Raw genomic sequence first — 17,234 nt, 5'->3', positions numbered from 1 at the left:
TTGTTCATATTCTTAAACTTACTCCTTATATCGCACACCTAGATAAAGGGTAGCACAACTCGAAATAATTCAAAATTGAGTTATTGCGATTTTCGGAATCTGCGTCGAAAACTACACAAACTACAAAGACACCTGTTTTAAAATCTCCATCAATAATAATGTGATGGCGATGTAAGTTAGTCTTTCTGAGTTGCTCCACGTACACCCACCACCAACAACAGTAACACATCACCAATTACGACATACCAGCAGTAGGGAAGGTGCTGTCAATACGCACAAAGACTGGATTATTTCGACTTAGTTTTGTATTCGTGATTAACTGCAGTCATAAAGCGTGAATTATTTTAGTTGATTTGGTATTCGTGATTGAACCTGTCTTGTTTCTCGGGCGTTCTACATATCAACTCCACATACTCCGGTTTTGTTTACAAAAGTAAGTCATTTTAATTTTACTGTATCGAACGCATTACGCAATGCTACCCAAAGGCCGCAAAGCAGATGTCTGACCATGTGAGGATAAGAAAGCTGTATTTACCCGGCCGGCGAGTACTGAGCACAACGCGCGCCAGGACACAGTATTTACGTAGTATCCCCTCCCCGGCTCGAGAACACTGGGCACATCGCAAGCCATGGACCCAGTATTTACGTAGCATCCCCTCTCCTTTTCCTAGGCGAAGCTAGGCCAAACAGTGAGCGGCAACGGTCAGCCAATCAGCTTAAAGCCACGATAAACCTAGAAATATTTCTCTTTTCATATATAATTGCGCAAATTAATGTTAGATTTGCGTGAGTCTCGCCGCAACAATGCTAAATAAAAATATACAGGTTGAAAGGCTGGACTCACGTCTATGTTGTAAAGTAATATTGAAATATGTAAACATTAATATTAAGTAGTTATAAGGATTTCCTCACACCAATATCGGTCTGAGGACCCACTGATTCATATTGTACAATTTATTATAAAAACATTAAAAATGCTAGGGAAAAACAGTTTTCATGAGATGAAGCGGCGTAAAGAGTACTATTGAATAAATAATTTTAATATTGACTATTAAAGTCATATGAAAACACACGAAGCTGCACAAAAATGCACCTCGTTTACGCGGGGCATTTTAGACGCGCGCACACCGATGTGTGCGCGCCCCCGCTAGTCCTATATATACTGCGCGTAAAGCGATCTCAAGTCTCTCTCTTCCGACATCTACTCTGACCGCTTCACTCTGGACTGCTTCTCCCGCTGGAACTACTACAACCGCCTTTGACTTCTGACCTCTCGCTTCCTTGGACTACCTACTGCTCTTTCCTTGGATACACGACATCACAGCAACCGGAAAAGGCCCTGAACATAAAGCAGCTCACCGACTAGAAGATTCAGCACCCCTTATTTACAGTCAATGTAGAGGACTTGCGTCTGATACATTGTGTGGTCCTTCGCAGCCGCATTTTCTAGTCTCCAGCTGCCAAGATGACACCATCTCTACGCTCCGGGAAGAATACATTGGAGGGAACCGGAAAAGATGAGTCACAAGCCGCTGGCAGTACCCCGCACCCCGCCGGTCCCTCACAAGCCACTGGAATGGCGATATCGGACCATTCTCCGGTACAGATACCCATCCATGACTCATCATCAGACAGCGAGGCGTCAAATGCAGATTCATTCAAACAACTGCAGCGAGAATTGAGAGCAGAAAGGCGACGAAATCGGAAATTACAGGAGGCCCTCATCGCTTCAATAGCGGCTCCTACGAAAAAACAAGCGCCTTTAGTGGAACCTGACACACATACAGAGCAGGCAACCACACATCAACAAGGTGCCATGCAGGGCGCTCTACAAGGCTCCATGCAAGGTGCCGCACAACAAAACAGCGCAGGGTACCGGTCTTCAGCATCCAACACCACGATGCGAGGCCAAACAACCCCTCTGCAGCCTGCTATCATCAACACGGAGTATCCGGCCACAATATCCGGACAACAGCCGACCCAAACCACAGCTCAAGGGGCCTCGCAGATCCCCGCAGCATCCTACAATCCGGAATATCAGCCGGGCTCACCACATACGCAGTTCGGCCAGACACCGCCTGCAAACAACACATACGCGACATTCCCGGGCCATCCCACGGAGGATGACACGGCGCGACAAACCCAAGATTGGGTCAATAATAGAACGGAACAAACGGCGCCAGCAAATCCGTTCCAACAGTTTGCGGCCTTTATGACGGAGGCTTTCCGCGCCTCGCAAAATGGCGGTACTCCGCGGCAGCAGCCCGAAGAAGAAAACCGCATGGCGTCCCTTATTGCACGCCAATCAAGCGCTAAGGACCTCCCATCATACTACGGAGACGCCGTAGAGTGGCCAGCATGGCGCGCTCAATTTTATCAATCAACGTCTACATGTGGGATGACGCAATCAGAAAACCTCATGCGCCTTCAGAGAGCATTGAAAGGCAAGGCTCGTGAAGCAGTAAGTCCACTCCTATTGGACCCCACGCAAGTACCGGAAATAATGGACGTGTTAGAACATCGGTTCGGTGGTGCTCACACTATTGCATCACTGATGTTTGAAAAAATAAAAAAGTTACCGCGGCTGCCCGAAGATGCATCAAACGACGCACTTATTGAGTTTTCGGGTACAGTTCAAAATGTGGTGGCCTCACTCGGCAGTCTGAAGTGTGATTATTTATCTAACCCCGCGCTACTTAGTGAAATTGCATCGAAAATGCCTCTTGTGCTCAGAGTGGCGTGGTTGGATAAAATAGCCGATCAAGTGATAAGTGCGACAATTCAACAATTAGCCGCATTTCTAAAGCGGCTCACAAACGCGATCCCGCGTTCGGGCTTAGTTGACAATGCTCGGGCTCCAATGCGACCGCGACGGGAACAAGTATATGCGCAAAATTCTCAAACTGATACGGAGAGCGAAAAGTGTGCACAGTGTTTCAATTCGCACAAAATTCACGAGTGCCCCGTGTTTTTGGGGAAAAATGTCCCCGGACGATGGGAAAAAGTAAAAAATTCCCGACTTTGTCATAAATGTCTAGACGCAAGACACCATACGAGAGCGTGCAAATATCGTGTGTGGTGTGGAGTGGGTTCTTGTCGGCTTCCTCATCATAAACTACTGCACGACCCGTCGCGTGTGAAATCATCTGCCGGTACCTCGCGCGATAGTGAAAACCAAACTGTAACCAGTACCACGTCATATGGACATGAATCAGTGCTGTTGAAAGTGATACCGGTAACCATATGTGGCCCAAACGGGCAAGTGTCAATTTATGCCCTACTAGATGAGGGGTCAACTGTGACCCTTCTAGACAATGAAACAGCGGACAAAGTGGGAGCAACCGGGCCGACCCGCGGGCTCCGTATTCACGGGGCAAGTGGTATGTGTTCGTCGGATAGTACATCCCGGCGAGTTAAACTATCAGTGCGCGGAGACGGTGACGAATATGTTATTACGGCGAATACAGTGCGAAACCTGGACCTACCTCAACAAAACATAGCCGGTCGGTGCCAAGTGAAACCAAAAATATTATTGGGACAGGACAACGTGCATCTTATCGTGTCAAGAGAGGTGCGCGAAGACACAGAGAAAAGAATGCTGTCCCGTACTGCACTCGGTTGGATCGCGCATGGAGGCGTTCATCCCGTAGAAAATATAACGCTGAGCATTATCGGTGAAGCCGAGAGTGGAGACCAACAGCTCTCAGAGCTAATAAAACAAAACTTTGCGATCGATTCACTTGGAGTGACGTCAGCTACACGCGTAAATGCGACTATTCAGCGAGCAGAGGCCCTCATGGAAAACACCACTCGGCCATATGACACCGACCGGTGGGAAACGGGCCTACTGTGGAAAGAAGATAATACGCACCTGCCTGACAACAAACAGTGCGCGCTAAAACGATTATACGCATTAGAGAGAAAGCTAGCGAAAAATAATACATTAGAAGCAGCATATAAAATGAAAATTAATTCTCTGATCGAACGTGGATACGCGCGCAAATTAAATATTCAGGAGGCGGCCATTCCAAGCCCTCGAAAATGGTACCTACCGCATTTCGCGGTAGTTAATCCCAATAAACCGGGAAAGCTAAGAGTGGTTTTCGACGCAGCAAGCCGCTGTCGAGGTGTATCATTAAATGATAAACTGTTAACAGGGCCCGATCTGCTCTCCTCGCTATTGGGTAACATTTTGCGCTTCCGCGAAGGAAAAATCGCGCTCGCAGCAGATATTGCAGAAATGTTCTTACAAATAAAAATAAAAAGTGAGGACCAACCATCTCAATTATTTATGTGGAGAGCAACGCCAAATGAAGAGCCGAGCACTTACATGCTCACCTCTATGATGTTTGGGGCAACTTGTTCCCCAAGCAGCGCGCAATTCGTGAGAAACAAGGTAGCTGAGCAACACAAAGTGCAATATACCGCCGCGGCAACAGCCATACAGGAAAAATTTTATATGGATGATTATCTCGACGCCGTGGACACATCGGACGAAGCCACCAAGTTGGTACGGGAGGTGAGCGCAATCCTTGCAAGTGGGGGTTTCCTGCTCACTAATTGGGCTTCAAATGACCCTGCCGCCATTGCAGAAGTACCCTTTGAAAAACGGGCGAAATCGGCAATACCTATTAACAGCGGGGACCACGAAAACGAGCGCATACTAGGCCTCGTATGGGACCCCATAGGTGATCACTTTCTCTACAGCTTCAGGGAGGCCGCCTCAGCCGAGATGATCCCACACCCAACGAAAAGACAATTACTAAGTATTGTTATGAAGATTTTTGATCCTATTGGTTTCGTATCATGCTTGACAATACGTTCAAAAATACTTCTACAAGCAGTGTGGAGATCGAATATAGGTTGGAATGAACCAATTAAACCCGAGCACGCGAATAAATGGTCGGAATGGCTACTACTTCTCAGCCAGAGTAGCGTTTCTATACCACGAAGATGCTTAATTAATAAAAACGGCGATTTTGAACTCCACCTGTTCTGCGATGCATCGGAGTCGGCGTGTTGCGCTATTGCTTATTTAACCGAAAACTTCCAGGAAGGCACACACTCAACTTTCCTGGCTAGTAAATGTAAAGTGGCACCATTGAAACCCCTTTCTATACCGCGCCTTGAGCTACAAGCAGCCCTAATGGCTGCACGATTGGCGGCTACAATCAAAAGGGAAAGCCAAATTCACATTAGAAGAATAACATATTGGACGGACTCAACGACCGTCTTGTGTTGGCTAAGGACAGACCCGAGGACTTACTCCGCCTTCGTGGCCAACCGGCTAGGAGAGATTGACGACCTAAGTGAGATAATTAATTGGAGATGGGTACCTACTAAATTAAACCCGGCCGATATCGGTACAAGAGACATCGAGCCGCCCGACCTCTCGCCCACTAGCAGGTGGTTTTGCGGTCCTGCCTTTATTACCCACCCAGAAGCTACATGGCCCCGTGAAAAGGAGCCAGTCATCCGACCTGATAACCAAGTTTTGGAGGTGAGGCCTCAATATGTCGGGCTCACAATAATAAAAGGAGGCGGATTACCTCTTATTGAGCGATTTTCATCGTGGCATCGGCTAATACGCACCACTGGATGGGTTCTCCGCTTCATAAGGAGATGTCGGCCGAACCCCAACAAATCATCAGAAGGTCCTCTGAGTGCCGAAGAGACTCGAGGAGCAGAAACATTATGGGTAAAGAAATCTCAAGCAGACTCTTTCGCGGCCGAAATTTGCGCTACCCGAAAAGGCGATACACTACCCGCCGACAGTCGCTTGCGAACGTTAACGCCTTTCCTTGGCCCAGATGGCATTATACGAATGGGCTCACGGTTACAAGCCCTGAAAGGAGTTGCCAGCGGAGTACGGACACCAGTCATCCTGGATGGTGACGAGGTATACACTCGGCTCCTGATCCGCCACTATCATCAAATGGCGGACCATTCAAGCACCGAAAAAACCATGGCGGAAATCAGAGGCAGCTTTTTTATATTGAAATTGCGCACCAACCTTCGCCGAATAGCGCATGAATGCCTAGTATGCCGCATTAGGAGAGCTCAACCACTGCCACCACTGATGGGACCATTACCGGCTGCCAGGCTTACACATCACGTGAGCCCCTTCACGCATTGCGGCCTAGACTATTTTGGCCCTATGGAAGTGACAATCGGTAGGCGTCGAGAGAAACGGTACGGGGCATTATTCACCTGCCTGTCAACCAGGGCTGTACATCTCGAGCTAGCGGCCTCACTAAGTGCCGATTCAGCTATAATGGCAATGCAGCGAATGTCAGCTAGACGCGGCCAGCCCGAATGTATATACTCCGATAACGGGACTAATTTCCATGGCGCTGACAAAGAAATCCGAGACGCGCTGGAATCAATCAGTCGAGACCCCAGAGTACAAAACTACATTGCAACACAAAAAACATCGTGGAAATTTATCCCCCCCCTGTCTCCCCACATGGGGGGAGCTTGGGAGCGCCTCGTGCGCTCTATAAAGAGAGCCCTCAAGTCAACTATGAAAGAGCGCTCACCGAAAGAAGAAACTCTCCTCACGGCCCTGGCAGAAGCAGAGTACATAGTGAACAATCGCCCGCTGACTCATGTCTCTGTCGACCCGAGAGATGAGGAGCCGCTAACCCCTAACCATTTTTTGCTGGGATCAGCAGGAAAGCGGCCACACCTGTCACTGTATGCGGCAAAAGAAGAAGAGGTCTGCCTAAGAAAACAATGGCGAATCAGCCAGCAATTAGCAGATATGTTTTGGCGGCGATGGATGAAGGAATACTTGCCCACTATAGCCGCACGTCAAAAATGGCACCAGCCAGGTACCCCTATCAAAACGGGTGATCTTGTGCTAATCGTGGATCCCGCTTTGCCCCGCAATAGTTGGCCCCGCGGGCGAATCATTGAAACAATGCCCGCCGCTGATGGGCATGTAAGGACCGTTCGGGTCCAAACCAACACCGGAGTGTACGTGCGCCCAGCGGTCAAAATTGCCGTACTCATGACGACACCAAACACGGGCCCTAAATCACAAGAGGCCCCCCCACGCCGCCAAAAAGGAACCGGCCGAATGGATCGCCGCCGGACAAAAGCATCCCGTCACGTTCGAATTTGCTAGGCGCAGCCGATACTGCACCGGGGGGAGGATGTATCGAACGCATTACGTAATGCTACCCAAAGGCCGCAAAGCAGATGTCTGACCATGTGAGGATAAGAAAGCTGTATTTACCCGGCCGGCGAGTACTGAGCACAACGCGCGCCAGGACACAGTATTTACGTAGTATCCCCTCCTCGGCTCGAGAACACTGGGCACATCGCAAGCCATGGACCCAGTATTTACGTAGCATCCCCTCTCCTTTTCCTAGGCGAAGCTAGGCCAAACAGTGAGCGGCAACGGTCAGCCAATCAGCGTAAAGCCACGATAAACCTAGAAATATTTCTCTTTTCATATATAATTGCGCAAATTAATGTTAGATTTGCGTGAGTCTCGCCGCAACAATGCTAAATAAAAATATACAGGTTGAAAGGCTGGACTCACGTCTATGTTGTAAAGTAATATTGAAATATGTAAACATTAATATTAAGTAGTTATAAGGATTTCCTCACACCAATATCGGTCTGAGGACCCACTGATTCATATTGTACAATTTATTATAAAAACATTAAAAATGCTAGGGAAAAACAGTTTTCATGAGATGAAGCGGCGTAAAGAGTACTATTGAATAAATAATTTTAATATTGACTATTAAAGTCATATGAAAACACACGAAGCTGCACAAAAATGCACCTCGTTTACGCGGGGCATTTTAGACGCGCGCACACCGATGTGTGCGCGCCCCCGCTAGTCCTATATATACTGCGCGTAAAGCGATCTCAAGTCTCTCTCTTCCGACATCTACTCTGACCGCTTCACTCTGGACTGCTTCTCCCGCTGGAACTACTACAACCGCCTTTGACTTCTGACCTCTCGCTTCCTTGGACTACCTACTGCTCTTTCCTTGGATACACGACATCACAGCAACCGGAAAAGGCCCTGAACATAAAGCAGCTCACCGACTAGAAGATTCAGCACCCCTTATTTACAGTCAATGTAGAGGACTTGCGTCTGATACATTTACTAATTCATAATAGTTGATTAATTTGAGTTGATAAAATTATTAAACAATGATTTAGTCACGAATACTAAAATAACACGAAATTAATTAATAAACAAGTGATACGTGTATTTGATGATACGTAATTGAGCAAATAAATATCCTAGTAAAATAACATACAACATTATATAAAAATATTTTTAATCGGTCACATAAAAATCGAGTAAAATGTTTTTTGCTGTTCCTGAAAAAAGAGGTATTTTGAGTTGTACTACTCTTCATCTAGGTGTGCGAATAATATTAATCAAATAAAATGACATCAAAATGTACAACAAAAGTAGAAAGCAATGACAAGAAAACAAATAATTAATAATAACAGTACCACTACAGCACGGGACAATAATAATAACTGACATCACATTAAAAAAATGTGCATTACATTTATAGTCCAGTCAAGTTAAACATGAAAAGGGGGTTGTGCTTGCAAAAGGTCCAGTCATTCTGAATTTTTTATATGTTGTTAGGACCTAAACCAGTATTAAAAAAAAAATTTTGCAACTTCGAAAGTGCTGTGCGAGCGGCGGTGGACCTAAAAAACCAGGAAATTTTCGGATTTTTTTCAGTTTTTGCTCAATATCTCAGTAAAGGAAGGGTCTGACCGGTGTAGTCGTTATAAACACTTTTAAAGTAGACTAAATTTTCTATAATTTGAGACCAAAGCAAGCCATACACAGCCATTAGTTTTCAAAATAAAGTTCTTCAAAAATAGGCAATTTTTTCCAAAAAGTGAAATTTTTTCGAAATGGTCACTTATTTTGTAAAATAATTTCTAAAATACGCATCCCACGTCAAATATTATAGGAAATAAAGTTGTTGTAAATTTAATTAACTTTCATTTGAGACTAGATTAATATCTGTAGACTAAACGTTTCTCTCAAAAATGGCAGATAACCAAAAACAGTCATAAGTGGATTTTGGGTGAAATGCAAATAAACTGTTCTCACGTCTTTTTATGGTTTTATTTATCAAACAGTTAACACATTTTTGATGAAAAAAAGAAAAGATATTACATCTATCGGGAATTATGTCATCTTCAAACATTGTTTTATATACCTACATACCAAAATGCTTGTACAAACATCATGGTACCTACTATAAGGACAAATTGCATGTACACAAAAAATAAAACTAATATAAATCATGTAGGTATTGTGTCTTGGTTGCCAAATCATGTCTTTCTTTTTATCTTAGCTGGGAGAGGCGCCCAGTCTGTAGTCGGGTCATCTTCATCGTCCGAGCATTTCAGCTCCACATCCGGGACGTTAATGCAAAATTTGCCACCGCATGACTGACAGAGGACTGAGCAGTGGAGCCCAGCCTTTCTACACGAGCAGCTCCCAGAGCATCCTTTCTTGCATTTAAATGAAATTGTTCGCAAAAGGGCAGGAGGTGCGGGATCCATCGTGGTGGGGATGGGGGTGAGTCCTTGAGAAGACAGCTTCCACCCCCATTCAGTGGGATTCAAGTTGACTCCCCACCACTTCTGCACTTGGAGGTATCACCTTGCTGCATGGTGGCCTGCAGCATCTTCCGTCGGTGGCAAACGGGCGAGGTTTATGTTTGTTGAAGTGACAAACGTCTTATACTTCAGGAAATCCAAAGTATCCCTCGCAATGTCACCCCCATATAGAGCCACAAAGCACTTGATGCCTGCTTCACTCACGCTTGTGGGGTAGAGTCTGGCCGAAGGAAGACATCCACTTGCTCAGCAAGTGGTTCACTCTTGCTCAGAGTATGCTGATTTTGGTCTTTCCTTGGCCAAACGGTGCTGAGGTGGTATCACACCCGGCAAACGCGTGGGTAAATAGTACCATTCCTGGTAATTGTCGGGAGTCCTGGTTGTTGTAGGAGGTCGTAGAGTAGTGACAGCAACCTGCTTCACCCTTCGTGCTCTTCTGAAGATAGACGTTTATCTCTTCAGCGCCTAAACCATTGAGAAGAACGAGCAGGTCGACATCTTCTTCTACTATGACGACCCGATCGGCATCTGCTCTTTTTGATAACTCCATCATGACGATCTCTCGATCAGCATCTTCTTCGGCAACAGCCACTTCTACTCCCTCTTTCTGAAAGGCGTCACAGAGAAGAGTTATAAGGCGTCTCTTATTGTTTTCATTGCCCAATACATGCTCTTGAGCAATTTGAATTACTGTGGATTCATCGAACGTCGAGTCGTTCCGCTGTTTTGGTGTCTTTTTTGGTAGCATCTTCGGGGTAGCTGTCAAAAACGATCTAGACGTTCTTCCCAAAGTGGTTTCGGACGTAGGTGGTATAACGCGCCAAAAGTGCTCGAACCGTGCTGTTCCGCTACCACACGACCTTATGCAAGAGGTAGCCACCATCCAAAATGACGTGAGTGTTGGCATCTATCGGCGTGTGGCTGGAAAGAGGAGTGAAGGCAGAGTACAGAGTAGATTTTGTGCCCTTGCGCATCCCTTGTTCATTGAACAGAGACATCGGGAACGGGGCCAACTGATACTTGAAGTCATCCTGTAAATCCTGTTCAGATTTCTTTGCAATACACACTCACTGAAAAATTGTGAGCGGATCCACAGCCACTCTTCTGTTTTTGTCCGGCAGTTTAACGGTTGAGGTGATCGATGCCAGCGTGGTAACTTTATTTTTCCGTTTTATTACTACCTTGTCATACATTTTCCCCACAATTTTCATCACTCCTTCCGTTCCAACTCTCTGGGCTGTGTGGCAATTAATTTCAGGACCTGCCAATAAACCACTACTGATAGAAATTAAACTGTCAGTTTAGGGAAATGGAGGGTGGAGTGCAAACCAGTTTAGTTTTTCCACATCACTATTATCTCGGATGATTCGAGTCTCATGTCTATATTCGAGTCTCATGTCTACATGCTGCTCTCCAGTAGGACATGATAAGCTGCAAAAACTTTCCAGTTCTTCACAAATGTTCAACATAAACATCATTCCTGTTGTCCACTTTGCCAGAACACTTTCGGAGATTCCCCTTCCTTGGGTCAACCCACCGTAGGTTTTCATGGATCGCATCAGCTTCTGCTCAATTTTTAGGTCTGACCACAACCCAAACCAAAACTTGTCAGACCGGCGAATGGTGAAGGATCCTTTTGTGAACATGTCGTATTCACTTTTATCCATCCGATCTTGTAGAGCCATCATATCCTGGAGGTAGAGGTGCTCGCTCTTAGCATATAAAAAATGTCCAGCTGCGTGGAAAAAAGGGAGCATCTTGTGGACAGTGTACAAATGAAGGTTCCAATCACCAGCACGCTCTGCCTGGATGAATAGTTTTATCAAAGTGGTCATACGAAAGTATTGGACCCACAACTGTGATGTTGGACCATTCGCTTCAATTTTCTCCAAGGCACTTTTAAATTTTGCCTTTAGTATTTGGTAGGTATCAATTTCTTCTGCTGATATAGTGAGAGACCTTTCAGTGTCTCGCAGCAATTTTTCAGTCTCGTCTCGCTCTTCAGGAGTTATTTCAACCTCATAAAAAACAATGCTGGCCAGTGTGAGGTTTGCCAAAATGTGGGCTCGAACAGCTCGTGAATATGCGTGCCCATTCATATGGGTACCCATGGGTATAGGTACTAATGGGTACTTGAAATTTGAAATAGTCGTTATTATATTATAACCCTAGGATAAACCCACGATGATTAATGGATTTACTTCACAGCCAAAAAGAAAATCATAAAAAGACGTGAGAACAGTTTATTTGCATTTCACCCAAAATCCACTTATGACTGTTTTTGGTTATCTGCCATTTTTGAGAGAACCGTTTAGTCTACAGATATTAATCTAGTCTCAAATGAAAGCTAATTAAATTTACAACAACTTTATATCCTATAATATTTGACGTGGGATGCGTATTTTAGAAATTATTTTACAAAATAAGTGACCATTTCGAAAAAATTTCACTTTTTGGAAAAAATTGCCTATTTTTGAAGAACTTTATTTTGAAAACTAATGGCTGTGTATGGCTTGCTTTGGTCTCAAATTATAGAAAATTTAGTCTACTTTAAAAGTGTTTATAACGACTACACCGGTCAGACCCTTCCTTTACTGAGATATTGAGCAAAAACTGAAAAAAATCCGAAAATTTCCTGGTTTTTTACGTCCACCGCCGCTCGCACAGCACTTTCGAAGTTGCAAAATTTTTTTTTAATACTGGTTTAGGTCTTAACAACATATAAAAAATTCAGAATGACTGGACCTTTTGCAAGCACGGATGTACATCTTGACTGGACTTATAATGATAATAAAACAAATAATTAAAAATAACAGTGCCATTATAGCACAGGACGAAACAAGAACATCAAAGTATCAACATAGTGCTAATATCATATATAGTGAGATTATGTAAATGCATTCATCTAAGGCCAACATGGATAAATAGAATTGCATATCCCATTCGTGTAGCTGAGAATTAAACAATTATAATCTTTTTTATGATTTCGTAAATTTTAATGCAATACTATGATAATTTAATAAGACTTGTCTTGTGTCTCACCCGGTTGGGCGGCGTTGTGAAGCGGGTTAAGGTAGGAGCTGTGGGTGGGGATTTATTAATGCGGATTATATGAAGGAGGAAAAACAGATGCAGGTAACTCGTTACACATACGAGCCGTCTCACATCAAGTGTGAACGGGTGCTCCGCTCGTGTACGTCGAGTTTCACGCATTGGTGCACCGGAGACAGAGCATGCTTCACTAAAATACCTGTATAACAAACTAAGCATGCCCACATTGCATTTGTGCATTAGAGATGGCAATCGATCTGTTAACAATGGATTGTCAATCAGACGGACCGCCCTCTTGCACAGAATCAAGTAGATTTATCTAGTATTATGGCTTACAAATTAAATTGATGGCGTATTGAGATTTGGTTCCACGATAACTCAACACAGTGACAATTCAACACACTTTTAAAAAGTGATATAAAATCATTAGAAAAAAAATAAACCTAACCTAACCTAACGTACTTAACCTAGTTAATAAAGTTTTTGTTTCATCACTTTCCATGACTTTATATAACTTTTTAAAGATGTGATGAATTATCATTTTGATGATTTATCCGGTCACCGTTGATCCGCTCTGTGTGAGTGCTCAAGCCATACTCCTAACCAGTTATCCCGTACTTTATTAGTGATATATACAAAGCGTAGTACACTTTTTTGTCGTTAATAATGAGGATATTACGGATGTTTCTAAAGAAGATTATATACCTGGTGAGTTTTTTGCCCTAATTAATTTATTTCTTAATATTTCATATAAATTCGTTAAACTAACAAAATTTTAATACGGAACATGTTTATTCACGTACTTAATTTGTCACATAAAATTCTAAAATGGTGTTACTCGCTGTTTTTATTAGTCGGGTTTGAACCACGGTATGCGAAAATAATTAAAATTGACATATCTGATAGTATTATAACTCCAGCACCTGGACGGTTTAGGCCTTTTGATTGTTCAAATTCAAATCTTGTGTTTCGGGTAAATTCCGCATAGGAGGTCTGCAGGCAAAAAACGACCACTCTGCCCCTAATTTTAACCAACCGTAAGGTTCATTTCGGTTTGCAGGCAACCGGATCCAAAAAAATAAGACTTGAAAATTAAGACCCGATTTCATACTAAAATAAGATCGCCTCATGTAATACGAGATTTCTTCCAAAACATCGATTCTGCTCATATAATTTTTGGATAATGTCGAAGAAAATATGTTTTAGAAAGTTAATAATCCATTGGATTAATTAAATTACAGTAAAAATTATCCACAATTACGTATTAAATATTTGACGTTTGTCATTATTATCGCGACAGACATATTCGTCAGTGTTGTCAGCGTATATCGATTTCCTATCAATGTAAAAAGCTTTTCTAGTACATAATTATTATGAAAGAATTTATTTATATCATAATGGCAGATACTCTCGTTATCTGAAAAGGTGAGAGAATCTAAACGGTGCACGAAAGTGTTATAAAAATTTACTAAACAAATGCTCTACTCAAATTTATAAGAGAAAAAAGTACCCTACTGACTAACACACCTAAACTACTAACACTACAAGGACGAAAACCTCAAACCTACTGAACTTCAAAATTACATACATCTTTTGGCCAGAAAACCATATTTTCCATTGTACAAAACTATACAATGAAATTAAAAACACCCTGGAGATAAAAAAGTTTGAGGACGACGTCGAAATATGGCTAACTAAACATGAAGATGAACAAATCATTAAAAAAAGAAGTAAGGTTAACAGTCTAGGGACGGGTTGTTTCGGAGAATTTGAACAATTCATCAAATTTCAACGTTCATTTTCAAGTTGTGTGAAAGATTTTTTTCAAGTTTTGTTTTTATTTCAGTTTTGTCAAGCAACTAGCCTACAATGATATAATAACAGAACTTGAATAGGACTTTCACAGAACTCGGAAATGAACGTTGAAATTTGGTGAATTGTTCAAATTCTCCGAAACAACCCGTCCTTACAGTACAACAGTTTTAATAACTAACAGTCTTCTAACAGAAGATTTTTTCATTGTGTGGAACATTCATAAAAATTAGAAAATCAACCCACACAAAAACGCCAGTCCGCCTTGGAACAAGTATACCTAGTGAGGAGAGCTGTGAATAATCTACTATATTTTGAATTTTTGAAATAGATTTAATAAAAAATGGTTTGAGCCTTATTTGGTGACCAGATCTGGTACTTCCAACCTTCCACTCCCTCGTCTTCTTCTATTCCCCTTTCCCTCCAGCTTCACAACATACCCCAATTAGAGATGCCATAATCCCACTGGCTTTGGACAGTTATGACTAATCTCATAAAATCTAGATTTATATACATATAAAGTGTTGGGGGTTAACATCAAGCGGTGATTTTTTTTTAAAGAAAGACAAACTTTCCCAGGTTACGGATAACCTGACAATATTTAAAAATCTCCTACTACCACCACAGTAAGTGGAAAATGTTGCTTGTGTTGTGATGAAGGACTTAACCAGCCGAGGAATTGAACACACTACGCCTTGGTGGGTCCAACCGCGATGTCAACTCAGCCACCAACCGATTCTACATGATTTTTGAAGAAAAACACGTAAAAACTTTTTTTCGAAATTCCAATGTTTTAAGTTAGGATAAAAAGTTGAAATGTTTGTATGGGAAAATATAATAAACATTAGAATTATGAATTTTTTTATTATTTTTTTTTACTTCTACCACCACATAGAATCACCTCCAGAAGAGGTAAAGCGCACTTTACCCCCAGACGAAATAGTAGTCTCTCCCATAAGCGACTCTTTAAGTTTTGTATATTCCAATAAATTTATGTTGGTTCACTATTAGAGAGTCACAGCACACTTGAAATAAAGTTAATACTTACTTTAACCCATGTAAACTTCCCTTACTAAAAATATCGTAAACTCCCTCCTTCAGTTTACTGTAGAATGTTTGCGGTTTTACTGAATTTGCTCCAATATTCATTAGAGATTTTTTAGGATCGTTGAAATTAATTATGTAGTTGTTACAAGTATTATCAACCGCTTTCAAAATTGGTAGTTTTTTATCTTCCGAAATTATTTTCTTATTTTCCCCTTGGGCATTTTGAACAGTTCGTGGAGGGAACAAATATTCGTGGTCGAACGTGATTCTTCTATTAGGATGTATGTATATCTGGTTGCCTTCGACTATTGTATGAATAGGCCGATGTTTTGGGTCCATCCCAACAGATTTGTTGCTGAAATAAAACAGAAGATGAAAAAAAACTCTTAAAGATTAATCAAGTGAGATTAAAGATGAGGAAAATATCCATAATTTGGTAGATGGTCCATTGGTACCTCAAGGAATGCTATATTTTTGTTTAGTACCCAACAACTACTGAATGGTGCGGCACCATGATCTGCTATGCATACCACATGATAGAACAGACGTATTGGCACTAGATACGGTGCTGCTAAACATCATAATTTCGTCTTTTGACATCTTCTAGATAAATCCCCAAGATTTTAAGAGACATGTCACACTTTGTTATGTATAAGGCTTAAGAAATTACAACTTACGTTAACTTTTACTATATTTTTGTTACAGTTCATGTGTATACTAATCTGTGTATATATATACAATATTGGTAATGACGACTGACGGCCTGTATTTGATTGATTTGTGTTAATCCACAATTTAATCATTTAAATAAATAAGGTTTAGAGGAATCACTCGGGAGATACTAATTCAACGTCTAAAAAAAGAAAATTTTATGCTTACCGCTAATTTTATACAGAAAAAACGTTTTATAAACTTTAAAAAGCGTTGTACATGAAATATTTGAATGGTTAGGTACTGTTTTAATAAATCGTAAATATAAATAACTTACATCCAAAAAAACCAAAAATATATATGTAATCGTTACGAATTCTTCTGAATTAATTGAAATATGGGCCTCGAGCAATCCATCATTATTAGAGTATTTTGTCTCCTTAAGATATAAGTTTATTGCAAAATGTAAAAGGCTTCAGGGTTTAAGACATCTTCAATAAATTATTTTGAGATTTATATATGTGATAATATAAATATATTAATTAATTTTATAAATCCCCGGTAAATCTACGTGGGTTGCTATTATTATTGTATTTCAATTGCAGTACATTAAAAAAATCTCTCCACAATAATTATAAAAATCATACGGCGTGATTTGTTGCATGTTTAACCTCCAGTTTTTCTTTTAGATCTGTGTTAGATTGCTCACATATTTCTATTTTTATTTTTACTATTAGACGGATAGAGTAGATTTTATTATTAAACGGCCTTAGTGATCGAGGGGTAAGATTCTGCTCTGTGAATCCGGATGTCGCGAATACGTGCTGTTTCACAATTAAATCATGTAAATAATATATATAACCCATTTGCGGCACGTTCCAGAGCGCAAGAAGTACCGTAGTGGTAAAAGACGATAAACGTTGAAATGGCTTAAGCTCTATTTGATGACGAGATCTGAATAGCTACGTAATTGCCCCATTCTTTTCTCCGTCTCCTTCCCCTCTCCACTATCTTACTATCTAGAGTTAAAATTTTGTTACATAACTTAA

General features: G+C 41.8%; 1 protein-coding gene across 1 annotated transcript; it reads left to right on the top strand.

Annotated features, from left to right (window-relative positions):
- The first annotated feature begins 5,824 nt into the window (after positions 1-5,824).
- LOC149413730 (uncharacterized) lies at positions 5,825-7,129 on the top strand. The gene has a single exon (XM_089644454.1). It carries the CDS (start codon positions 5,825-5,827, stop codon positions 7,127-7,129), a length of 1,305 nt encoding a protein of 434 aa, XP_089500580.1.
- Positions 7,130-17,234: the final 10,105 nt, after the last annotated feature.

Source organism: Hesperophylax consimilis, chromosome 21 (genome assembly GCF_061612785.1).
Source record: "Hesperophylax consimilis isolate HC1 chromosome 21, BYU_Hcon_1.0, whole genome shotgun sequence".
NCBI lineage: Eukaryota > Metazoa > Arthropoda > Insecta > Trichoptera > Limnephilidae > Hesperophylax > Hesperophylax consimilis.
Note: the sequence above shows the minus strand (reverse complement) of the source record. Positions and strands in the feature narration are given on the sequence as shown.

What these genes read in the sequence shown, in the direction of transcription:
- LOC149413730 (XM_089644454.1), top strand. Translation starts at nt 5,825, where the DNA reads ATGGGCTCACGGTTACAAGCCCTGAAAGGAGTTGCCAGCGGAGTACGG.